General features: G+C 50.7%; 1 protein-coding gene across 1 annotated transcript in view; it reads right to left on the bottom strand.

Moving 5' to 3' along the window:
- ASTN2 (astrotactin 2) overlaps positions 1-15412 on the bottom strand; it is a 423548-nt gene extending 408136 nt beyond the window's left edge. Inside the window, exon 1 of the mRNA XM_054174585.1 lies at positions 14964-15412. Within this exon, the coding sequence (XP_054030560.1) occupies positions 14964-15318 (355 nt within the window). The 5' untranslated portion in view covers positions 15319-15412. The remainder of the gene's footprint in view (positions 1-14963) is intronic.
- Between the last annotated feature and the right edge of the window lie 11100 nt (positions 15413-26512).

Here is a 26512-nt window from a genome sequence, read left to right as displayed (position 1 = left end):
TCTGCGCCAACCCCTGGTCAGCACTTGGCGTGTCCGTGAGACCTCAAAGAGAAGCTTCCCTCCCTGCTCACCGCAGCCCATCTGTGCGCAGCACAACCCAGCATCCCCCTCAAGAGAGGGACTTCCAGCGCTATGGAGATGCAGAAGGAAGATGCAGGACCCTCTCAGGAGCTGTTGTGGGATCCTTTCAGCTCCACCAGGACGCACAGCTGCTTTTCCCTGCTACATTCAACAAGGCCAAGTGCAAGGTCCTACACCCAGGCTGAGGCAATCCCAAGCACAAAGACAGGCTGGGCAAGCAGAGGCTGAAGAGCAGTCTCGAGGGGAAGGACTTGGGGCTATCAGCTGACAAAAAAACTCAACAGGAGTTGGCAATGTGCCCAGAAGGCAACCAGGGCTGCATCAAAAAAATTCTGATCAGCAGGATGAAGGAAGGGACTCTGCCCCTTTGCTCTGCTCTCATGAGACCCCATCTGGAGCACTGCATCCAGTTCTGGTGCCCCCAGCATAAGAAGGACATGGAACTGTTGGAGCACGTGCAGAGGAGGCCACAAGGATGATCAGAGGTCTGGAAAACCTCACCTGTGTAGACAAGTTGAGAGAGTTCAGCCTGGAGAAAGCTCCACAGAGACCTTAGAACAGCCTTCCAGTACCTAAAGGGGCCCACAAGAAAGCTGGAGAGGGACTTTACAAGGGCTTGTAGTGATAAGATGAGAGGAAATGGATTGAAGCTTGGGTTGAGACTGGATAACAGAAAGAAATTCTTTAGAGTGAGACACTGGAACATGCCCAGGAAGGCTGTGGATACCCCTTCCCTGGAGGTGTTCCTCATCCCGCCTGTGCTGGATGAGGCTGTGAGCAGCCTGGTCTGGTGGAAGCAGTTGAAACTAAATGATCATTAAGGTTCCTTCCAACCCAAACCATTCTATGAATCTATGTGCAACCAAGCATCCCATGGGAATGCAGGAACTAACCTCCATGAAAAGCTTCAGGGACCTGTGCCCTGTTCTTCACCTATAGCCCACTGTGGTGTAGGTTTCTGGATAGGGTGGATCATGGCATCCACTGTGAGACCATTCCCCTGGCCCAATCCTGTCCTCTAACACAGTTCATGCCAGGAATAAAAAATCTCCCTGGGCAGCTCCTTAACTGCTGCAAATATTTGCATAGAGTTGGAAGAATGAGAGCATGGAGAAGGCTGGAGAAATGCTACATGGCCATTACCAGCCAAATTAAAGCTGCAGCCTGCTCCTCAGCCAAGCCCACAGCACACCTCCTCTCACCAAGGTCTCACCTGCCCTCCAGCTGCTACAGCCAAGGCAAGAAGCACCACTACATAGAACAGCTTTTCTTGAATCTAAATTCTTCCTCCACCCCAACAACCTCAAGAGGAGAATACTAACAGCTGCTGGTTTGCCCTTGGGTGCTTTCAGAGCAGTTTTGTTCAGAGACAATCAGGACAAGCAGTCTGGCAGCCCCACATCCACAGAAAACCTTTGGTTCTTTAAGCTAGAGCCAAAATGTCACCTTCCTTCCCAACTCAGATCCCTTCTGCTAGCAGCACAGGGAGCTGCTGGCTCACAGCAGCTCCCTGCAGAGAGGCTGCAGCACACAGGGTAATTTGGGACATTCTTCCTAGGGAGGTGACCACAAAGCTGCTCCAGCTGCAGGCTAGCTCCATGGACAAATCTGTACCATTCCTGCTGGAGAGAGAATTTGGAGACTAAGGTCTACTAAAATATTTGGTTTATGTCACTTGGGGCACACATCAAATTGGCCAAGAAGCCTGCAGAGCAGCAGGGAAGGTGGGTTTGGGGAGGGAAAGCAGCTGGGAGATGCCACTGGAGAACCACCAGCAGGTTGCTCTGCAAAGGGAAGACTCTCAGGGGGAGGCTCAACTTCCCTTCAGCATCCCCTACAAACTGCCTGTCTCTCAGCCCAGCTCAGCTGGGAGGAGTGCTGCAACCAGGGCTGTTTTCCTCCTGTTTTGCTTTTAAATGGCTCATTGCAACAGGATGTAAACCCCCTTATCAACAAGGGGGGGAAAGGCTTTACAACAGTCTTCCAACGAGCCGGGGCAGCAGAGAGAACCTCCCCTGGCACACCCCATTTCGGGCAGCGCAGGCACTCCGAGGGAGCAGAAGCCGAGGCCGGCAGCATCCCCACTCCTCCAGCTCCTGGAGCTTGTATCCTGCCCAAATCTCAGCTCTTGTCCCTGTTCCTGCAGGCTGCTGGGCTGTGGCATGCGAAGGAACAGCTTGTCAGCGCAGCAGCACCGGCAGCTGCTACAGAAGCAGAATAAAATCGAGTAGAAGGAGGAGCGGCGTGTCTGTGCTGCAAACTGCTGCGCCGGCAAGACCCCCAAGCTGGCTACGAGCAGCCCCTACAGGCAACGTCCCCGACCTCCTTCCCAGCTGCCATGCTGCTGGATAATGGATTTCCTCCAGGAACACAGTGAGGACCACTGCACTGCTTGTCTGGGGAGAGCAGCGAACACAAGAGGAGGAAACAGCAAGAGCCGGGATGCGAGAAGATGTGAAGCAATGTAATGGAGATTGTGTCTTCAAGCAGCTCTGGTTTCTTGAACTGCATTACAAAGGAAGGCTGCTGCCATTTAATTAAATACACTTCCAGCCCCTCTGATCCTGCTCAGAATAACTAAAGTGAGGAACACATGGCTGTTGAGCCAGCAGAAGGCATGCAGCTGCAATAGCTGCAGCAAGAACCACCACAAACCCCTACTGCATTTCTGAAATTCATAGAATGGTTTGGGTTGGAAGGGACCCTAAAGATCCTCTAGTTCTAACCCCCTCTGTCATGGGCAGGGACATCTCCCACTAGAGCAGATTGCTCAAGGCCTCATCCAACCTGACATTGAACACCTCCAGGGAAGGGGCATCCACACCTTCCCTGGGCAACCTGTTTCAGTGTCTGACCACCCTCACTGTCAAGAATTTCTTCCTAATCCTCAGCCTAAATCTGCCCTTCTAAAGGTTCAATCCATTCCCCCTCACCTTGTTACTCCAAGCCCTTGTCAAAAGTCCCTCTCCAGCCCTCCTGTAGCCCCATTCAGGTACTAGAAGGCTGCTCTAAGGTCTCCCTGGACCCTTCTTTTCTCCAGGCTGAACAGCTCCAACTCTCACAGGCTTGTCCCTACAGGGACAATTCAATCAATATTGAAGGTTCGTAATAACCAGGATCCATGAGCTATGCTGGCAACACCACATTCCCTTCCCAGCAGCCTGAGGAACCATCTTGATAGCATCCAAGGAAGGAGGTAAAGCAAAAGGAGCAGCAGGTACGAACAGCTGCAGTCCCCCAGGGACCAGCATGAGAAGCTTTGGAGCCTCCAATGTAGAGGTCTGATCTTAGAAAGAAGTTCTTCCCAGAAAGAGAGAGAGCCCATTGGAATGGGCTGCCCAGGGAGGTAGTGGGGTCACTGTCCGTGGAGGTGTTTAAGAAAAGCCTGGATGAGGCATTTAGTGCCTTGGTCTAGTTGATTAGTTAGGGTTGAGTGATCAGTTGGACTTGATGATCTTGGCGGTCTCTTCCAACCTGATTGATTCTGTGATGCTGTGATTAGGCTGGCATGCTTTTGAGGTGTCCCAGCTCCATCTCAGAGGCACCCACGGCGATTCCCATACTCAGGCATGACAAAACAACCTCCTCCACTGCTGTGTTTTCTCTTCCTTAACTGAGGACCTCAGTCTGGCAAGCCCCACGCACCCTGGATCTCCTGTGCACCAGGATTTGTTTAATGGGAACACGTAAAAGCTGCTTTTGATTTTACAGTTTGTTTATAGCACACATTTGAGGAGCTGCACAGGATGGGAAAATACATCCCATAAACAAACTGCTAAACAAAACAGGCTAAGTGTGTACCACTCCAAACAAAAATAGACTTGGGCTAACCACCACTTTTCAAGCATATGCCTCAGATGACAGCTATGATTAGTGCCCCTTATCCCACTTCCAGTTCTGAGTTCTGGGCTCTACTATCATCAACAGCAACTTCAGGCACCTGCCACCACCCCCACAGCACCAGGTAAGCTAAGAGCAGATGAAAATAAACCCAGGTGGAACTGAGGACCATCACAGGATGACCAACAAGACCAAGAAAAACTTCTTTTCTGCAAGAGTGGTCAGGCATTGGAACAGGCTGCCCAGGGAGGTAGCAGAGTCACCATCCCTGGAGGTGTTCCAAAACCATGCAGACATGGCACTTCAGGACATGGTTTAGTGGCCATGGTGGTGTCAGGTTGATGCCTGGACTCAAGTGATCTTCCAGGTCTTTTCCAACCAAAACAGCTGCACCAGGGGAGGTTTAGGCTGGATGTTAGGAAGAAGTTCTTCATAGAAAGAGAGATTGGCCATTGGAATGTGCTGCCCAGGGAGGTGGTGGAGTCATCATCACTGGAGGTGTTCAGGAAGAGACTGGATGGGGTGCTTGGTGCCATGGTTTAGTTGATTAAATGGTGTTGGATGATAGGTTGGACTCGATGATCTCAAAGGTCTCTTCCAACCTGGTCTGGTCTGGTCTATTCTATTCTATTCTATTTTATGATTCTAAGACAGGGAGCTGCATCACCTCACCTTGGAGGCAGCAGCAACCCAGATGGTGCTGAAGGCTGCAGGACACGGACACCCCAGCAGCTGGCTCAGCGCCTGTCTCTGCTCGAGCAGGAGGGAACAGTAGGTGACGAAACACCTACATACCAAGTATTTCAGGCAGACATTTACAATCTCCCTCCCAAGAGCTGCCCCTGGGCCCCTCAGCTGAACTCTGCCCCCCTGCCTATGCCCAGCAGCAATTTCTCAAGTGCTCAGACTTCATTATCCCCTTTCTCAGGGCTGCACGGAGGGCAGCGTTCCCCTGCGAACGCTTTTTCCGCTAAGATCCAAAGCTGTTGAAGCTGCGTGAAAGTAATCCCCACCCACTCCTACTGCCCCAGGAAGAATATCTCTCGGCTGGTTTTGCATAACAAACAGCTACACGGTTTCCCTTTTTCTCCCGAGAAACTCAGGCTTAGAGGGAAACACCTAGACCAAGAGCAGACTTCATAAAGTTTCCCCTGCGAGGGAGAGCTGGGAGGGGGTGGAACGTGCTACCACAGAGATTAGACTGCAGCCTTTACTGATAGCATTCAGTCACCCTGGCAGGCTGCAGCACACCGAGTTTGTAAAGCTCCTTGGGAATCCTTCAAGATGAAAGGTACAGTATGCCATGGATGTATTATATCCATGGGCTTTGTTACAGCACACATTTCCTACCACGGTTTTATTGCTAGAACACAAAGTTCAGCCGCAGCCCAGGGGATCTTCAGGTGACAAATGCACCCCTGCAGCCCTCCCCCCCAGCTCCACAGGGGATGAAAAATGCTGAAGCCCCTGATGCGAATGTGGGAGATGGAACAGCCAACATCCTTCCACTACCAGCAGGCAGAGACCTGCCTGCACAGATGAGGCCAGCAACATCGCTGCTGGAAGTGTCGCCAACATGTCTCACTCTCAGACATATCTGTCTAGTCCTCAAAATGACATTGCTGTGATCAGCTCCTCTACAGCATCCCATTTCTTCATCCAGACCTACCATGCAGACGCCTGTCCTGAAGGACATCTCCAGGAATGGCCAGAGGAGTTGAACCTACCTCAGTCAAGTGGTACCCAGAACTGACATCCCCCAGGAGACCCTCAGCTGCCCACCTCCAGCACCTCCTGCAGACAGAAGATGATGGGAGATGTTTGCCACACCCATAGGGTGATGCTGGGGCTGGGGAATCCCAGGCCAGGCCAGACCCTGAACCAGCAGAAGCCCCCAGACACACAGGAGTAAGCCCCAGCACACTGCTTTGGCTCAGACTGGCTCTCCTTCAAGCTCCTGTCCTGGGGAGGAGGGAAAGGAAGGAAACAGTTTCTACTTTTTCTGGAAGCCTAACTGATGTTTGAAATGGCACAGATGTGTCTGTGGACATAGCATGACCATGGGCTGCCCAGTTTGGATGGCAAGGAAGGAAGGAAACCTGCACCCACCTTTTGGATCACTTTCCCAACACCTTGCTCCCCCTGGCACCTCTCTTTGTCCAGGTTTCCCAAGGCATTAGAGGTGGAGAAACAAGGAGCATGATGACAACAAGGCTTTCAGAGAAGCCTGAGAAGGATTCCCTGGGCATGTTACAGGGTAGAAAAAGTAGTTTTAAGTTCTTTAATTTAAACAGATCAGAGATGCAAAGGACAAGAAACAGGTGTGATGGGGAAAGAAGGAAAAGGGACATACCAGCATGTCTAAAGCCTGAAAGCTCTTCAGGGCCACCATCCATGTTGCAACCAGCACACAGGTGGCTGCTCACACCCAACAAACCAAGGTAAAGGATATTCCATCTCCCTCCACCCTCACAGAGCAGCCTGTGCAAGGCAGCACTGAGTAACTGAGTCTGAGGTGGGAACAACTGGCAGCATCTACCCTGGGAGCCCCTTCAGCCCAGGAAGCCCTTCGGAGTGGGGAGTTGCCCCATGGAGCAGATATTGCTCTGGATGCTTGTATGAGTCATTAAGGCGGTGGCGTCAACTTTTAGCCGAGCCCCCATCATACCCCCAGGCAGCAGGAGGACAGCAACATGATGAGCACCAGCAGAGAGAGAAGCTTTGTAGTTTCAGCACACAGACCTGGAGCTTCTTAACTGGGGTGGGCAAGCAGCAGGTCCTGGTCAGGGCCCTGGGGTGCAGAGAACATGCTCTGCTCCAGCCCTCCCTCCTCCTGCACACAAACTGTCCCCCGTTTGCCGTCACTACGTGCTGCTGCCACAGGAGCTATGCATCACCAAGCTGATGTTACCAAGCAGTTGGCTAGAGGCAAAAAAAAAAATATATTCCTTTGCTGTTGCCAGCTCCTATTTTCTGTCACTTGATCCCATATTTTAGGGATGTGCTGAGCTCCCTGGAGCGCCGATGGCTCCAGCAGCAAGGGAAGGATCTGGGCTGTGAATGGCCTTGGGACAGATGCAGCGGTGACTGCAGCAGCCACAGGCACGCTCTGCAATGCCAGCTCACCCCCAGGGCTGGCCAGGGAGCCAGTTCAAGGCAGCAGAGCCAGGGCAGGGCTCCAGCAGCCAGCGAGTGCCCCCCCCCCCCCCCGTTGTCCCACAGAGAGAGATGAGGGAGGAGGAAAAGGAGAAAGAACCAAAGGCTCAAAGGTATCGGCACAGCTGAGCTCTTGCATTAGGAAACATTTCTTTCCTGCAAGAGAGTTCAGGCATAGCAACAGGCTGCCCAGGGAGGTGGTGAGGTCACCATCCCTGGAGGTGTTAACAAATGTATAGATATGGCACATGGGGACATGGTTGAATGGCCGTGGTGGTGCTGGTTGACAGTTGGACTCAATCTTAGAGGGCTTTTCTAAGTCTCCAGACCTTGCACCCCAGTTATGTGGTCATGGGGCTGCGGGCTTCTGGGAGGGGTAGCTCTCATCATCAGTTAATCTGTAAGGCATTTGGGTCTTTGGACCCCTCTGTAGGTAGATCTCAGATTAGATGGAAGAAATTTTTGATACTGAGAGTAGTGAGACACTGGCTCAGGCTGCCCAGAGAGATGGGAGAAGGCACACTCATGGAAACATTCCAGGTCAGGTTGTTTGGGGCTCTGAGCAGCCTACTCTGATTGCACTGCAGGGGGGTTGGACTGGATAACCTTTAAAGGATCTTTCCAACCCAAACCAGTCTATGACTCTAATTCTCATCACTCAGAGGCAGAGAGGTATCAGGCACCAAAACCCACAGGCTGTCCCCAGAGGCAGACAGGGATCAGGCCTTCCCTCCACCCCCTGAGAACAAGCAGATCCCACACTCTGCTCCCCCCTCCAGCAGCTCAGCAGTGCAGCTGGCAATGCAATTTCTGTTTCATTCTGGTGCACTGGAAGAGCAGATGATAGCACAAGCGAGGTGCCAGGCCCAGCAGGTCCCAGCTCCCTGCAGAGAGATGCCCAGCTCACCTCTGCCAGCTCATCTCCACGTGTGACCATGCATGCTGGCTCCTGCCTCCCGCTCTTAACAGGATCACTCCCATGCATATGCCTGGGAGCAACACCATCAGCTCAGTAATCTTCCTAAATACAGCAGTTACCAGGTGACTGGGAAAAAATCTCTTTTACTGCTGATGCTGCTAATGGAAAATTTCTCCCCTTTTGCTGCTGCTTTCAGAGCCTGTCGCGGTTTCCACACAGACTTTGTCTAGCATGGAGACAGGAAAGGTGGAAGCACAGAGGGAGGGGTGAAAGGCTAGTGGCCAGCAGCTAACAAGGAACAGAGGGGAACTCAGATTCCTCCCCACCAGCCGCCTTTGCCCACGGGCACAGCCCTGGCTCCAAATCTTATCTGCCCCATCTTGTCACAGGCATTCTCAGCCCAACCTCCTCCTGCGAGCAATCCCTTCTTCCTCCCCACACCACATGCTGGATGCCTTCAAGAGCAGTGCTTCCTGCATGCCATGCAGGGAAAGTGCCCAAAGGGATCGATGGGCCAAAATCATTCACTCTGTGATTTATTCTTTTCCCCACCTGCATCCTTCCTAGGAGACAACCAGAAAGCCTCACCCAGCCAGGCAGCCAAGATCACTGCTCGTCCCCATTCTGCCTCTTCAATACCATTAAGTGTCTCCATACTGTCTGGACACTGGAAACCTTAACTGCATTAGCTGAGACCCGAGCAGCAGCACAAGCATTCAATTCTTTTAAGTGGCACCATTTCTTAAGCCGGTTATGCACAAGAATCATCTCTGTTTGACGCCATCACTCACCCCACAGGTACTGGCAGGGGCAGGACTGGGGAGCAGCGAGTCAAGACTGGCCAAGGCTCATCGTCCCCCATTTACATTGAAGATTAGGGGAAATTTCCTTTTGAAAGAGTGGTCAGGCATGGGAGGTGCCCAGGGAGGTGGTAGAGTCACCATCCCTGGAGGTGTTCAAAAGATGAGCAGACATGGCACTTTCTGGGACATGGTTTGATGGTGTTAGGCTGATGGTTGGACCTGCTGAACTTAGAGGGCTGTTCCAACTGAAATGATTCTGTGATTGCAGGTGGTGTAACCAGAGGAGAACACTCCCAAAAAGAGCTGTGCTGGGGCCATTACAGGTGATGAAAGGCTTCAGTCAAGACACTTCTGTTTTCTTCACTTCTCCTTTCAATCTCCAACCCTGATCTACCCCCACGCTCTACAATGCTTTTTAGTGCAATGTTAGACGTTTCTCAAGCCACTTGTAACTGCTAACATGTAAGTCAAGGTAGTACAAGATCAATACCTCATTGTTCCCACGAGCAGCATCAACATACACTCCTGCTGTCCCAGCCAGCCCTGTGCCTGAACTCCTGTTACACCAGGAAAGCCCCAGGGCTCAGGCTGGATTCACAGCCAGCCAACACCACACTTCAGCACCATACCACTGGGTCAGCACAAAGGCTTGTCCAGCACACAGCTGGGACTCACACTTTCAGGGCTTAGGAAGGAAAAGGCAGCAAGTTTTGAAGATAACCTCCGCTTGTGTGGTGGCACAGGGTGGCACTTGGAAGCTGCTTACCTCCACAGTCCCCATGGAACAATCCCAGCTCCCCACCTAATTCTGAAGAAAAGCACTTTTGTTTTTTCCCCTTCCAGCAGAAGAGCAATAAAGGTCTCTGACACTTGGACATCATGGAAAACCCTCTGCCCTGCCAGGGGAGGAAGGGGGAGCAGAGAGGATCCCCAGCCAGCAGCCTCCTCCCGCTGCTGCTCCAGCCTCGCAGTTGAGCTGCAGAAAAGCAGCTCCTCTCTCCATAGTTAATCTTCTGTTGCCACTAGCTGGTCAATGCAGGTACTCTTGGAAAGCAGCAACTCCCTCAGCACAGCCTGCCACACTGTTACAGATTCCCAGCTTTAACTGGGATTTTCACCCCAGAAATTACCTGGGACAGAGCCAAACTGCTTCAAATCCACACTGCCACCATGCTGGACAAGCCATGGCCAGCCTTGTCTTCAGGGAGAGAAGTGGTTATCTGAGGACCAACCCATTTTCATGGGCATTTTGTGCCTACAGCCTTTCTGAGTGTTACAGAGCTCACTTCTCCTACAGCCACAGCAGGCAGATCTCCAGCTCAGGATCTACATCACCAGTACAACCTCAACCTGAGCAGAGCTTTCCTTCTTTTCCTTTTCAACTTCAAGAACCCAACAGCTTCAGTAACCACACAGCTTCATACAAAGAGGGCAGAAAAATGCTACCAGGAGGATTTCTCCCTTCCCTACACCCTCCCCAGGCAGCCCCTACCACCAGGGACCTGGCTCAGACAGCCATGTGTATCTGTGGATGGGTATGGAGAAGAAGGGAAGCATCCTCTGCTTTCAAGTCTACATCACCCCCAGCCCCTATCCCAAGAAGTACACCAACATGTCTCATCTTCACTGGACCACCTCACTGAGGCTTTTTGACTCCCTCCACTTGCCTGGTCCAAGATGTGACTCTTTACTCTTTGGACTATCTTGGGGGTAGAAAAAACAACATGCAAAAAACCCCCAAACAATATTTGATTAACCAAACCTCTGGCTGGATATGCACTGCAGCTCTTCCAGTCAAGTCCAGCAGAAGCTGGTTAACAGCAAAGTAAGTTTTGAAACCAAACTTTTGCTCATCAGCTTCTCTCTGCAGAGACAGCCCTGGTTTTAGATGCCTTGCCCTCAAAAGTAGGCTCTCATACCAGGCACACTCTCTCCCCCATCCACATGATGCTGCTCCAGATCTCACAGGCCAACTCAAAGCATTTCTGAATGGCAGCATCAAATGGCTACAGTGGCACTCACATTTCCCAGGTACCCTCCAGCCTCTCCACCCCACTTGGCAAGAAGAGGAGCTGCCAACAAAAGCCGGAGCGGTGAAACACTGCTCGAGAGTTCTCAGAAGTAGCAGTAAATTCAAACAATCCACAGGGAACTAAGTGCTCTCCCTTGTTTTAATGGGTTCTTACTCTAAAGAGGAGAAGTTCAAGCCACAGGATGGCTTTAGGCGAAGTTAAGTAAGAAGACAGAAGAAGTGGCACAGACCCACTGATGAGCTGGAGGAGCTGCACAGCTCCAAGAAGCAGGGGATGATCATCAGCCAGGCAGAGGGGCCATGGTGGGGCACCCGTAATGTAGCTGCAGGAGCAACCTTCTCTGACAACCACCAAAACAAAGCCTCTGGTAGCACTGCAGACACCCATCAAACAGCATCCATTAAAGCCATTTATGAGAAGTGTGTAGTAAACTGTTCTTATATAAGCCACTACCGGGTAAGAGCAGTGGTGGAAATTCGTCTGCCTCTTCCCTTCTCTCTCCTCTATATTTATCTGCTCACACATAGACGGAGCGCGTCGAAATTAGCTCGGAAGCTAACTGCTTCATTCCCTCAATTGCACTTCAAGCAGGCTCCGCTGCTCGTGGAGCAGCTATTGTACAGAACACATGGCTGCTGACTAAATCAAGACACACACCTTCCACAGACCTCGTTCTACAGGAATGAAGTCAATGATAGGCTGCACCGCTTGCCAGCGTAACGCTGGAAGAGTTAGAGGTGGGGAATACCGCAGAGCATCAGTTGGAGCCAAGGTTAAGGAAAGGGCAGGATGCTTTTTCAGGAAAGGGGATGCACAGCAATTCATAATGCACTGGTGGCAAAGTTACATTTGTCATTTCCTGCCACCACTCTGCTTTGCTGGGTAATTTCATAGTAATGTAACTGGGGGGAGGGGGGGGCAGGGAGAAGCATCCTTCTTGTCTCTAATGCAAGAGAGAAAAAACTATAAACTGAGGCACAGGGAATACAGAAACCAAGACACCTTGCTGAAGAAGGGATGTCAGGTAAACTAGAGCTGCCATCCCTGTGTCAGCAGCAGGTCCCCTGCTGCAGCCCCGGGGAAGCACGTAGCAAGGAAACAAAGTTTCTACCTCCAGTGGGAGAAGATGAACTCATTCCCTGCTGACCTCCACACCCAGGTGCTGGCTGTGCCCATGGTGGAGGCTCTGACAGTGGAGCATCACCGGCCTCCACACAACCCCAGCAGGTGAACAGCTCCAGCTGTTCCTGCTGCTCCCAGCACCTCGTGGGGCCAGGGTTCAGCTGTGTGGAGATGCAGCACTTAGGGATATGGTTTAGTGGTGGACTTGGCAGTGTGAAAGTCACAGTTGGACTTGATGATCTTAAAAGTCTTTTTCCAACCTAAATGGTTCTATCATTCTAAATTTCACAGAACTGCAGATGAGGCTCTGGCACCTGCCAGCCTTCAGTTACAGAACCCCCAAGCCCTCTAGCACAAAGGGGTGAGAAGAGGCACAGGAACTGTTCCAGCATCAGGAGACTCAGCAGGCCCAGGACTACAGACTGCCTGCTTAAACCACCTCCTCTCCACCAAGCAAGACAACATTTCATTTCTTGCTTCCTGCTCTGGAAAGACTTGCAGAATGGGATGGCCTCAATTTACTCCCAACACATTTCACTTCAGAGTCTGTAGTATCAGCACCACATCTCAGCTCTGTCTGCTTTATGCTTTTCTTTTATACTTATTTATTTATTTATTTAAGTTTCAAGACCTCCTCCAGGATGTCAGTCAGACTGGCTGTCCTGAGGTGTGTGTTTAGGAAGTCTTCCTCCCCCTTCCTTACGCCCATGATGTCAGGAAGTGGTCTTTGCTAACAGCAGGGAAAGAGATTTTCGGAGCCCTCGGTACATTTGCAGTCAGCAGGGCAACCGCTCTTGCATGTCTTCCAGAGCTCAGCAGCCACCAAACATGTTCAGCAGCACGCATAAATACATATCAGCATCAGGAATCAGCCAATGACAAGGGCTAGTGAAGCTTTTGGCAAAGAGCAGCCACTGTTTAAAACAATCCCTGATCCCATATCACTCCAGAGCCATCTGACTCACCTCCCACACGTTCTGTGATTTTCACCTCCCAGAGTCCATTACAAGGCAGCAGCAACTCTCTGATTCCCAACCACCAATGAACTTAGAAAAGGATGTGGGGGGGGGCAAAACCACTACAGCAAACTCCAGCTTCATTTCCTGCACTGGGAAAACGAGCCAGCAGAAATCCTCTAAGACACTTGTCCAGAAAAGAGTTAACTGTGAGGAGTCTCAGTTGCCACACCAGGAGACAGGGAGAAATGCAACAAATTTGAAATATCAGAGCATCCACAGCAATTCATGAGCTAGACCTTGGGGAAGGACAAGTGTTTTACCTGCTCTGGAGGCAATGTGCTGATTAATTTCAGGACCATGATGAAGCCATCCCACCATGGGCAAAGCTTCCATTTATCTTCCCACCTGCCTAATGCCTGTGGGTTCAGGGAAGCAGGTGGAGAAGTTTTGGGGTCTTTTGCGCAGGAAGGGACAGCAAAACCTCTACAGTTTTGCACAAGACATGCTGCATATTCAGGAGTGCATGCATAACCAATAACCTAGGCAATCCAAAGAGAATTTTTTAGACCAAGGCATTGGTGCCTCTCTACTGGCAGTCGCTCACAGAAATAGGATTTGCTAGACAAGATCCTGCCTCTGATCTATCAAGACAAATTTCTCTCCTCCAACTTGAGCTATTACTAAGCTACACACAGAGGGTTTCTTTGCCTTCTGGTATATTTAGAGCAGTGTGAGATTCACACCCAGTCCCTGAAGGGCCTGCACTCTCATCTGAAAATTCCAGCCCATGAACCCTGAAACTTCTTGTTACTTTTATTCACCGTCAGGTAAACGTCCTGCCTACTGCACCAAACCTTTGATTCTTCACTTTCATTACTTGAAACAGCACATCTGCTTTGTTTGGGATTTTGGCAGTTGACCAACCATGTCTAAGGAAGCCACACTGCAAAGCCAGAGCCCAAGAGGATCAAAAAGTACCAGCAACTCATTTATTACAGGTGCTTGCTACAGGAAAACTGCACAAAAGGTAAAAATGACAGGACCAAGAGATACAGCCAGTTTTCTACCCCAGCACATTGCACCTAGCAAAAGGTTTCACTTCCATGAGGAATGGGAAGGGACTTGCAGGAGGTGCCCAGCTGGGCACACCTCAACATGCCTGGCACACGCAGGGCAAGATGCTGGGCATCAAAACCCAGCGCTGTCAAGCAGTATCTCAGACCTTCCAAAGTTAAACAGGGATTTGAATTATCCTGGGCATCAGGCACCAAAAAGAGAAAACAACCAAGAAAGCAATTGGATAAAGAAGAAATCAACAAAAAACATTTGGAGACCTGGCAGAGTAAACCCGGTGCTGTCCATACAGCATTCTGAACAGATCCCTTGGGGGGTCCTCAGGCTGTTTAAGGCACAGAAAAAGCTAAAAGTGACAAGATGCAACTCGGGCACCTCTTCTGAGACAGCAGGATCCAGCACTGAGACAAAAGTACAACAACAGAACGATGTCTACTCCCATCCTTCTCCCCACACAAGCTGAGATAGGAGGAAAGTCCGCAGGCGTTCGCCACAGCCCCAGGCGTGGAGTTGTGCGTAAAGCAAGAGCCAGCTCCGAGAATTAAGACGAAGCCTTTACAAAATTAGGCTCTAGCGTGGAAAACCGCCTCTCCCTTTCTCCCAGGCTCGGCGGTACCTCCTCCAGGGCTAAGCCTTCAAGTTGGAGCACAAGAGGCAGAACCCAGCACTTTACAGCCTGAGCCGGGAGGCTTCGCTCTCAGGGCTTTAGGGCTTTTAACAAGGCAGCAGCCCTCAGGCCCTACTAAAAAAATCCCTCCCCAGAAGGAAAAAATCCCCAAACAGGGTGCAGCAAGGGCAGCGGCAGAGAGCTCCAAAACACAACCAGGCTGTCCACGACAAGGGACACACACACACACACGCACGACTCAAAAATCCCGGCGCGGCAGGGTGGCAGCATCGGGATGCTCCGCGGCCCCGGGAGGTGCTGGGGTGAGGTGGGGGGTACCGGTGGGACAGGACAAGATGCGGTGCCTACCGAGGGTGAAGAAGGGTAGCTCAGTGTTGTCCAGATCGTCCTGCACGGCGACGCGGCCGGGCAGCTCGCTGCGGACGAACAGCAGCAAGCGGGAGTCGGCGGCGGCAGCGGCGGCGGCAGCGGGCGGCGGGGCTCCGCTCCAACTGATATCGTTCTCCCGGAGCACCGGCAGCGTGGACACCGTCACCGTCTTTACACGGCATGGACCGGGGGGTTCCCGCGACGACGCCGCCGCGCCGGGCCCGCCGCCCAACATCACCGGCAGCAGCAGCAGCAGTACCGGCAGCAGCAGCAGCAGCGGGGGAGGCGCGGCGGCAGCGGCGGCGAGGCGGCGGGGAGGCGACGGAGCAGCCATGCCGGGCCGGAGCCAGGCGCAGAAGAGCCGCGGCGAGGCGAGGCGAGGGGAGGCGAGCGGAGCCGGGCGCACTGAGCAGCCCCAGCCCGCCGCCGCCGCCGCCGCCCGGCTCCGCCTCCCGCCCCGCCCGCTGCCGCCGCCGAGCCTCCGCCGCGGGGACTCGCTGCCGCTCCTCGGCAGCCAAGCGACCCTGCCCAGGGGGGCGACCTACTGCCGCTCCCCGGAGGCCGAGCCACCTTGGCCAGAGGGGACCTCCCGTCGCTCCCGGTGGTCGAAGGTCCTGGCCCGTGGTGCTTAACCGCTGCACTCCCCGGTGGCCGGGCGACCGTGCCCGAGGGAGCCCCGCCGCACTTCCGAAGGACCCCGCCTGGAGAGGACCCTCCGTCGCTCCCCGGTGGCCAACGGACCATCCCTAAGGGGGACTCTCCTCCGCTCTCCGGTTGTCGGAGAACCCTGTCCAAGGGGACCCACTGCCGCTCCTCGGCTGAGCCTTCTCTGCTCTGCCTCGGTAGTTTAAAGCCCTGAGCTCACTCCCACCGGCCCTAGACTCCCCTTCTCCTCCTCCCCCACATAGTCCGCCTCGGCCCGGCATCCCGCACGGCCCCGTTGCCCCCTTGTCTTTTCCTGGTTCTCCTGCCTGCGCTTCCCGCTGCCACTGGACTGCTCCCGCTTGCTGCTGCTCGGTGCCCATTACCTCGCCCTTTCCCTACCCGCAAAATCCACGGCTTCCCCGCGGCCAGCTTGTCGCCGCTCATACCTGCAGGATAGTCCTTCCCTCTAGCAATTGTAGCACGGAAATGTACTTCCTGCGAGCTTCTGCTAGTATTGCCTTTTCCTAAGTGAACAGGCACCTCCAGTGTCCGGGGGCACACGATCATGGCTCGCAGTGACAAGCTTGGAGGAGCCAAACTGGTGACATACAGCAAATGGCTTTGACCTGGTCTTTAATAATCAGCGTTTAGATGGGAACCAGAGGGATAAATGCTGCTGAGGTCTGAACACAGATTCCTACACCCATCCCTTGCACAGATGCCCCGGTGCCACCTAAGGGCTGGAGTCTGAGCTGGAAGACAAACCAGGTGAGCTCCACTCTTACCATTTTGGCTCACGCTCTGCTTTGAGCAGTGATGGAGCCAACTGATTCTTCCAACTTGGAAGATGGAATGGTGGGGATTAGCCTGGAGACAAACCTTGTCCCTGTGGGCACAACAGGTACAGGTAACCCCAGCGCCACATGAACTCCTGCCCACAGCTGGGCATGACTAACGGAGCTGAGCCCAGGCAGCCTACGGTAGTTCTGAGTCAGTGACTCACAACAACAATTTCCCAGTGACTGCTAATCTACCTGATTTTATTTGTAGATGTACACACAAAAGAAGATGTCAAAACCCTAACAAAGCACGCTTAATGCTCAGGCTTATATTATTTCCACAAGCTAATTAAGATCAATTCATCACATGCCTATTGAGGCAAAACAGCCGCCTGAGATACCTAGGTCATCCAATGTTCAAACCACAACAAGGGCAGAATGGCAAAGAACAGGAAATCCAGCAAACAAACAGCTCAAGCCCTGCTCTGGGGGAACCAGTCCCCGCTCCGGGAGTAGCCCAGCTCCAACTCCCAGCCTGACAAGCTTCAACCCACGCCCCCACCCCATAAGCATCGCTGATCGTGTTGCTTATTTCCAGCTCCAGGAGCAGAGAGAAACCAAAAGCAAACAGGCAACTAGGTGCAAAACATTTAAGGCGGGACTCCAGCTCCGCCTGACTGCGAGGAATGAAGTTTCAAGGCATGCTGGAAAAAAAAAAAGAAAGCCCAAAGAAAATGCAATCCTAAATGTCAGCTGTTGGTTGAGGAAAGTGCAATAGTAAGGGAAAAACAAAACAAAGCAGCAACAAAAAAGGTTCCCCTCCTTTTATTTGGTGGTTGTTGTTGTTGTTGTTGTTTTTTCTTTTCCACTTTCTTTTGTTTAAATAGGAAAAAGATTGATTTAGGACTGGCTCAGGCTGTTGCCAGCCCATGTATCCATTTCCAAGTGTGAGCAGGGTGTGTGCCAATTTCTTTTGCCTACTTTGGAGAATTCTAGGCAAAAAAAAAAAAAGGGAGCAGAGACAATACCGCAGAGAGGCAGAAAAAAAATGACACACAATAGGCAGGGGGTCCAGAGAAGGGCAACAAAGCTGGGGAGGGGTTTGGAGCACAGCCCTGTGAGGAGAGGCTGAGGGAGCTGGGGTTGCTTAGCCTGGAGAAGAGGAAGCTCAGGGGAGACCTTCTTGCTCTCTACAACTACCTGAAGGGAGGTTGTAGCCAGCTGGGGGTTGGTCTCTTCTCCCAGGCAACCACCAACAGAACAAGAGGACACAGTCTCAAGCTGTGCGTGGGGAGGTTTAGGCTGGATATTAGGAAGAAATTCCTCAAAGGAAGAGAGATTGGCCTTTGGAATGTGCTGTCCATCACTGGAGGTGTTCAAGAAGAGACTGGATGAGGCACTTTGGTGCCATGGTTTATTTGATTAGATGGTGTTGGGTGATAGGTTGGACTCAATGATCTCGAAGGTCTTTTCCAACCTGGTTAATTCTATTCTAAAAGGAGAATAAGGCTTTCCTAAATTCTTTTTAGAACTGCAAATCCTGTAAAAGAAAAATACCTCTCTCTGTTTAAGGCCTCATCTCTGTTACTGAGATCCCCTTGTAGCCTCTTGCTGCACCACTATGCATGCTTGAGCCATAAGTAGAGACTTCTTCAGCTGTCAGGTCCCAAAGGATTTTGGCAAGGGCCTGTCCTTAGGGTGGGAATGAGATCCAGAGATACCTTTTACTGTCACAGCTCTGGGCAGCATGTGTGCTTGGTGGGGGTTGGGGGTTCTTCTTAAGTTTTGTCATAGATACTGTTGAATGGGAGGGGAGGATCCATAGTTTAGATGTATCCAGATCTTCTCTGATCTAGGATGTGCCAGCAAGCAATGAGGTGAATGCTTTCTTTCAGGGTTTAAAGGTTGAAAGCAACCATCAGGAGACATTTAGAGCAGGTTGCCCAGAGAGGTGACAGGTGCCCCTTCTCTGGAAATATTCTAGGTCAGGTTGAATGAGTCTCTGAGCATAGAATCAGTCAGGGTTGGAAGGGACCACAAGGATCACCTAGTTCCAAAGCCCCTGCCATGGGCAGGGACACCCCACACTAGATCAGGCTGGCCAGAGCCTCATCCAGCCTGGGCTTAAACACCTCCAGGGATGGGGCCTCAACCACCTCCCTGGACAACCCATCCCAGGGCTTCACCACTCTCATGGTGAAGAACTTCTTCCTCACATCCAGTCTGAATCTCCCCACCTCCAGCTTCATTCCATTCCCCCTAGTCCTATCACTACCTGAGATCCTAAGAAGTCCCTCCCCAGCCTTCTTGTAGGCCCCCTTCAGATACTGGAAGGTCACAATAAGGTCACCTCTGAGCCTTCTTTTCTCCAGACTGAACAGCCCCAACTCTTTCAGTCTGTCCTCATAGGAGGGGTGCTCCAGCCCTTCGATCATCCTCATGGCCCAACCTGATCTGGTTGAAGATGCCCCTGCTGACTGCAGAGGGGTTGGACTAGATGCCCTTTAGAAGTCCCTTCCAACCCAAACCAGTCTATGACTCTGTGTTTCCAAATGCCTGCTCTTCTGCTGACTGCCTGATTCCAGGCAAATCCTGAGATATTAGAAAACAGAGCTGGGAGGGCCCTCGAGGGGCTGCCTGCTCTGTGCTCCTACCACAAAAAAATCTGAGCAGCTCTGCTTGTATCATTCAATCCTGTTTTGCCTTGCTGCCTGTATTCATCAAGTGCTGCTAACAACTATCTTCTGAGAAAGACACTGAAGCTTTTCCAAATCTTCCTGTGAAAACAGGGACACCATGATGAAGGAAAATGTTCTCACAGCCATTGCCTTTACCTGGGTGTACTCAGCTTCAGTTTAGCCCTGATCCTTCCTGGTGTAGGAAATCTCTGCAAATCTCTGTTCTCATTTTGAGGATAAAAGGGTTGCACCTTGCTTTCTCATTTCAAAGAACTGAGCTAAACACAAAACTTGATTCAACCAGCACCAGAACAAGAGGACACACTGTCAAGCTGTGCCAGGGGAAGTTTAGGCTGGAGGTGAGGAGAAAGTTCTTCACTGAGAGAGCTGTTGGCCATTGGAATGTGCTGCCCAGGGAGGTGGTGGAGTCACCATCCCTGGAGGTGTTGAATAGGGGATTGGATGTGGCACTTGGTGCCATGGTTTAGTCATGAGGTCTGTGGTGATAGGTTGGACTTGATGATCTTTGAGGTCTCTTCCAACCATCGTGATTCTGTGATTCTGTGAAAGGGAAACAGCTTAATCTTGGTACAACTGAGGTTTCTATTACCCCCACCCCAAGCAGCATCCAACAGAAAGGTAAAAGGCACAAACAGGGTCAAACAAATCACCCTGAGAAAGTTCCACTTGTGAGCAAAATACTGCAGGAACGCTTACAGGAGTTTGCTTCAACTTTCTCATTTTGGATTGATTTAAGTCCATACAAACAGGGGATTTTCAGGCCAGTTGCAGAGTCCATAACCCAGATTTCTATTCCTAAATGAGGTCCATTTTTGGTATCTTTTCTTTCTTTCTTTCTATTCTTCATGGATCCAGCCTTTCCCCAGGGAAGTCGGCAGCTGCCTGACCATCACTTTCAATAGCAGCGGGGCCAAGAAACGAGCGGAAACTGCCGCTCCTAGCAAAAACTCTGGGATGAAAATGGAAATCATCTTACAAGTGAAAAGACATTATACTGACAAGACCCATCTGGGTAGGGTGTGATGGGGTGGGCAAGGGATCTGACAGGTTGTCAGGAGACACTGGCTCCGTTCTCACCTCGGCTGCTAACTGACTGTGCAGTTTGGGGACAAATCCCTTCCATCTCCCACCCTCGGTGTTCCTCTCCCTCTCTTACGTGCAGAAATTCCAGCAAATAATTAGTTGTTGCCATAATAGATGTAAAGAGATACTGAAGGCTGTGGAAATAGTCTCTGTGGCAGCCCCAAGCGTTGGGGGGGAGGGGGTTCAGGATCAAAACCAGAGATATCCTCTGCAGGGGCTGGGGAGTTTCTCCACTACTGAGCAGCAACAGTGGGCTGTTATCAGGTGGAGCAGCCTCTAGAAGCAGGCAGAGCATATGTTGTGTGTCATGTGGACCAGGAACCCTGGCTAAGCTGAACTGTGCCTGCCTTCTGTCTGCATCTGCCTTCATCCATTCCCAATTTTCACCTGAGTGGATTTTTATTCTTTTTTTTTTCTTTTTTTTTTTTTTTTTCCAGCAGACACTGAGACACTCTTTAATTTATTTCTTATTCCCAAGCAGAGCAGCTCAGCCCCAGGGTCGTTTTCTTCCATACGACAATGCCCCAAGTGGGATTCAGGCAAACCCATGATTTTGTGCCTCGGTGGAGAACTTTGTGCAGACATTTGGCTGGGGGGTGGGTGGGGGGAATAAAGAAAATGCTGAAAATATCTATATTATCTACGTTTAGAAAGGAAGGAGAGAAGGAAGTAAAAAGCCATTCTCGTTTCAAGGGTCACAGATGAAGCATTCTTCAACTCTCAATCCTGGGAGCTGGCTTTCTGGACACCCAAAACTAATGCATCTTTCACCGCCTGGCGCAGAGGAGGAGGAGGAGGAGGAGGTGGCGATTGCAAAGATATCAATAGCAGCTTTCTGAAGTGGTTTTCAATTGGCCCTATTACCACAGATATGTCCATCCAGCAGCAATCATTAAAAAGCACTATGTATTTACAACACAGAGAACAATTTCTGTCTAATGCACATCGCAACTCCTACTGCTAGCAGGCGGAGGAGAAAGTCAGTCACACAGCTATGATGTAATCAAAAGCTTCTCTTCCACCCTGCCAGAGTCACAGCAGCATCAATAACTCCACTAAAGAAGTGAGAAAGGATTTTTAGATGCTGAAGGCAACGCCACCAAATTAATTTTGCTCCTAAGCGGCGGTGCACAAACGCTGGTCCGCGGCCATATGGTATCCGGCTGTGGCCGACAACCCCATTGCTCAAGCTGTGCTTTTGTCAGCTCTCACAAGCCAGGCAAGAGGAGCTGGGTCAGCAATTCAGAGAAGCACCTCCTGGGAGAGAGAGTGAGGGGATGCAGGAAGTGTCCTTTGCAATTCAGGAGGCGACGTTCTTGCTTCTAGGTTAATGGTGAGCCAACAGACCCCTCGCTGTGCTCAGAGCTGCAGGAGATGTTGTCTTTCTGACATGGCATCAAACTAGGAGCTTCCTGACCTCTTCCAGATAAACACCCTGAGGGAACACTCTGCTAGCTTTAGCTTCCCTGTTTTTGCAGCCAGGAGCAGCTGAATTTCCTCCTCCCTTCTTAAACACAAGATGGTGAGTCTACCTTTTACTGGATAGACATGAAACACCACCATGTGCTGGGAAACAGCTCCTGGATTCTGTTCAGAAGGGCCTGGAGGGGTATCAGGGGATGCAGAATACAGGCAGCTAGGAAAGGCTGTTAGCATTTTGAGTTGAGTTACAAACTGAAGAAGCATTAACAGCCATGACCTTAGGTGGAAAGGTTGTGGGTCAGGTATACATCATCATGGCATTTTGTGTTCTCCTCTGAGTGGCATCATCCAGCACTACCTCTTTCTAACTCATCCTGGAGTACACTGGGAGTCTAAGCAGATGTTCACAGAATTAGAGATTCATCTTGGTTGGAAAAGATCTTTAAGATAGAGTCCAACCATCAACCCAACACCATCATACCCACTAAAACATGCCCTGAAATGCCATGTCTATATGTTTGAGATTTTTCTAACACTTGCAGGGATGATGAGTCCACCACCTCCCTGATCAGCCTGATTCAATGCTTGACTACTCTTTCAGTAGGGATTTTTTCCCCTAATATCCAATCTAAACCTTCTCTTGTACAGTTTGAGGCCATTTCCTCTCATTCTATCACTTGACACTAGGGAGAAGAGACCTGCCTCACTCCAACCTCTTTTCAGATAGTTGTAGAGAGTGAGGTAGTCTCTTCTTGGCCTCCTCTTCTCCAGATTAAACAATCCTAGTCCACTAAACTGCTCCTCATAAGACTTGTTACCCATGTACAGTACCAGCAGCATGCAAGGCATGTTCAAGACCGGAGCCATGCTGAAAGAAGACCTCACACATCCCAAGGCAAGTTCTTCAGCACCTTGCTGCCAAGTCCTCTCCCCAAACAGCCCCATTGCCAGAGGGAGGCACAGACCAGCCTGGCTAGTGAGTACACTTAAGGAAGAAGAGAGAACCCAGGCACAAGTGGAATGCAGCCTGTTGCTTGAGCCAAAGCCCAGGGAATGAGGCCATCCCTTCCCCTCCATCAGCACCGCACAGCCACTCCATCACTGCCTGCCCTTCGACACTCTTTCATGAGCGGCGACGCCTCCAGCATGGCTCCTCTCCTGCCCGAGATGAAAGAAACTTTAAATGCATGTAACTCTTGCACTCTACTTAATTAATCAGTTTTTGCATTACAAGTGAAACTTCTTTGATGCATGAAATATTAAGGAGCAGTGCAGGGAGGGGGAGGAGAAGGGAGAGTGATGGGGGGAGGTATTGGCTTTCACTGCCTGGGAGATGGATGGGCTAAGAGACCCAGAGGAGAAACTGCAGACGGTGCATCTGCAGCAGGACACTGCCCAGATAGAGATGCCAGCGAGAAAAGGATTCTCCCTGCACTTCTTGCCTCTCAAGCAGATGGATTTTACTCCCCATCCAAGCCCTGCAAGGCTCAAGGTTTGCTCAAACAGGCACAGGAAGGGGACAGTGCCCAATTAAAATTTCATGAAAAATAATCTCTGGTTGATTTGGGTTTTTTCATCTTGATGGTGGCAAGAAAGTGAAGTGAAAATGAGTCTTTGGTGAAAAGAAACAGCTCCATTCTGGAGAAGCCAGCCAGGCTTTTAGTCAGATGAGGCTCTCCCAAAGGATGTGAGAGTAGTTATCTGTGTTATGGGTTTGCAAGTGCCATTTCCATGCAAACTATGAAGGAGAAAAAGCAGCAATCAACATCAGTGTGAATATCACAGCACCTTCAGTAGCACACAGTGACAGTTCAGTGCCACAGTGCCAGGTGAGCAGGACAGCAGAGATCCATTCTGCTCTAAAACAGACCCCAACCCCTCCTTTTCTCCCAAACTACCACACTTGATCCAACTCACCCACCAGCTCTGCCCAGGGGTCTGGAGCAGAACCCAGGGTCTGTTTGTTTTCTGCCCTGCTCCTTCACAGCTGACTCATTCAAGAGCTGGGCTGGCATCTGAAAAATCATCCATCAGGTCAGATCTGCTGATACAGGATCATCAGCCCCTCCAACGCATCCCCATGGCCCCAGCTGCTGCACAGCCCAAGCCGAGCAGCCAGGTTAACAGGTTCTCCATAAACAAATGGTGATGGTGTAGCTTGCATTAGCTGTATAAAGGGTAATAAATGGATAAATGGGTTAATTATACCCACCACAGAATTTAATTAGACCATCTCTGTTCACTTTGCTTCAGCCAGAATCTCAATTATAAATCTTTATTTTCAAGGTTTTACAGCTTGGACGTAAAAATTTGCTCTGGGCTTAAACATGACACACAAGGTCTTCTGGTTAGGGACTGCTCCAGTGGGTTTTTAACCAGTCTTTTTGAGAAAGGTCAGGCTAGGGGACCAGATGGCTCGAGGGGAAGGTAATGAAGATGCAGGGCTGTTCTGAAAGAGGGGGCTGCCTGAGACTCTGGGCAGCCTGAGACAGCTGAGGCATTATTAAAGGCTGCTGGAGGAAACCACGCTCAACTCCACCACTCCCTGACAGACTGAGTCCTCGTTGCAAAATGCAAGTGGGGCTCCTGCTAATTGGCAGCCCCCACATAAGCAGAGGCCAAGGATTGCAGGGGACAGAGGTTCCCCCAGCCCGCCGGCAGCCATGGCAGGGCCAGGCAGAAGCTCCGCACCTGGATCCTGCGCAGGGAATGTGCTTCAGGGCTGTCAGGTGTGTGCTTGCTGCTCCCCCAGTACAACCAGAGTCAGCCCTCTCCTCCTCCTCCTCTTCAAAGGGCTGCTCCCAGGGGAGGAGGTGAGCTGGGTGACCTAGAGGAGCTGAGAAAAAAAACAACCCCAAACTCACAAGACCAGGAGACAAATGAGGAAGTATTCCCCTTTTTAAATTGTTACAATTTTGAAGGTAATTTAGGACCTGCCTTCTGTTTTCTGGAGCTGACAGTATTGAAATCCAGTACTTCTGGCTTGGTAAATGTGCTCTGAAATATTCTGATCATTGTGAAATGTCAATAGTGTTACAGGAAGGGAAAAAAAAAGGAAGAACAGAAAACATGTTTGCCAGCAGCAGGCACAGCTACGGTCTCAGGTCACATCCTCATTCGGTCTGGGGCATGGGGTTTTTTGTTGTTTTTTTGTGTTGTTTGTTTGTGTTGGTGGTGGTGTGTTTTTTTTTCTTCATTCCCTCATTGAGTTAATTAGTTGATTTGCTTTTCCTGCCCTGTGCCAAACCCCCACCTCCCTCTGAGGGAAAACAAAGATTGCCAGCAGGGACCAGTTCCTCAGCAGCCAGCCCCGCTGCCAAGGCTCCTCACCCTGCTAGTAAAGACTGTCACCAGGCAGTTCCCCTGCAGAAGATCTGTCTATAGGCTCAGCATATATTTTTAGGAGCACTGCAGATGCCTGTTGGTTTTTCCAGAAGCTTTTGGTCACCCTGGCATATCAGTGTGTTCTGCAAAGATCTTCCTTTCTTCCTTCCAACCCCCACTCCTCGTAGCGTTCTTCTGCACATACTACGTGTCCTAAATACATACTCGCTTGGTAAACCACAACAATTCTATTGGGTAAGTCAGGCTCCAGTACTGACTGAATACATATTTAACCAGCAGATGACAACAGTTTGTTGCCTGGTCGGTGTACCATCGAATTTAACCCTTAGGAACCCTGGTGGCATCCACCAGGCAGCCAAGCTGCTGCTCGGGATGGGGATGATATATAGCAGGAATTACCGGTAATAAAGAGAAAGATATATGGGCTGGATTAATCAAATCATAAATTTCTTAAACCTCTATGCCAGTCCATAAATCAAATTGGGATGTACATTTCTGGCCCTTACTTGATGTGTAATAGAGTGGCCAGCAGGAGCAGGGAGGTCATTCTGCCCCTGTACACTCCACTGGTTAGGCCACACCTTGAGTCCTGTGTCCAGTTCTGGGCCCCTCAGTTTAGGAAAAAGGTTGAGATGCTGGAAGGTGTCCAGAGAAGGGCAAAAAAGTTGGTGAGGGGTTTGGAACACAAGCCCTGTGAAGAGAGGCTGAGGAAGCTGTGGTTGCTTAGCCTGGAGAAGAGGAGGCTCAGGGGAGACCTTCTTGATCTCTATAACTAGCTGAAGGGAGGTTGTAGCCAGGCAGATGTTGGTCTCTTCTCCCAGGCAACCAGCACCAGAACAAGAGGACAGAGTCTCAAGCTGTGCCAGGGGAGGTTCAGACTGGAAGTTAGGAGGAAGTTCTTCATAGAAAGAGAGATTGGCCATTGGGATGTGCTGCCCAGGGAGGTGGTGGAGTCACCATCACTGGAGGTGTTTAGGAGGAGACTTGATAGGGTGCTTGGTGCCATGGTTTAGTTTATTAGGTGGTGTTGGATGTGATGATCTTGAAGGTCTCTTCCAACCTGGTCTGGTCTGGTTCTGGTCTATTCTATTCTATTCTATTCTATTCTATTCTATTCTATTCTATTCTATTCTATTCCATTCCATTCTATTCTATTCCATTCCATTCCATTCTATTCTATTCTATTCTATTCTATTCTATTCTATTCTATTCTATTCTATTCTATATGAAGCAGAGATGATCTATAAGTCCAGAGCAGATGAGGGGTTTTAGCAACCAGTTGGAAAGCTCTGGTTAAATAATCCAAGCAAATAAACATCACCCCTAAAGAGGTTGTGTTTATACATAGAATACATAGAATAGAATACATAGAATAAACCAGGTTGGAAGAGACCTTCAAGATCATCGCGTCCAACCCATCAACCAATCAAACACCACCCAAACAACTAACCCATGGCACCAAGCACCCCATCAAGTCTCCTCCTGAAAACCTCCAGTGATGGCGACTCCACCACCTCCCCAGGCAGCCCATTCCAATGGGCAATCACTCTTTCTG

Source organism: Dryobates pubescens, chromosome 29 (assembly GCF_014839835.1).
Source record: "Dryobates pubescens isolate bDryPub1 chromosome 29, bDryPub1.pri, whole genome shotgun sequence".
In the NCBI taxonomy this organism is placed as follows: Eukaryota; Metazoa; Chordata; class Aves; order Piciformes; family Picidae; genus Dryobates; species Dryobates pubescens.
Note: the sequence above shows the minus strand (reverse complement) of the source record. Positions and strands in the feature narration are given on the sequence as shown.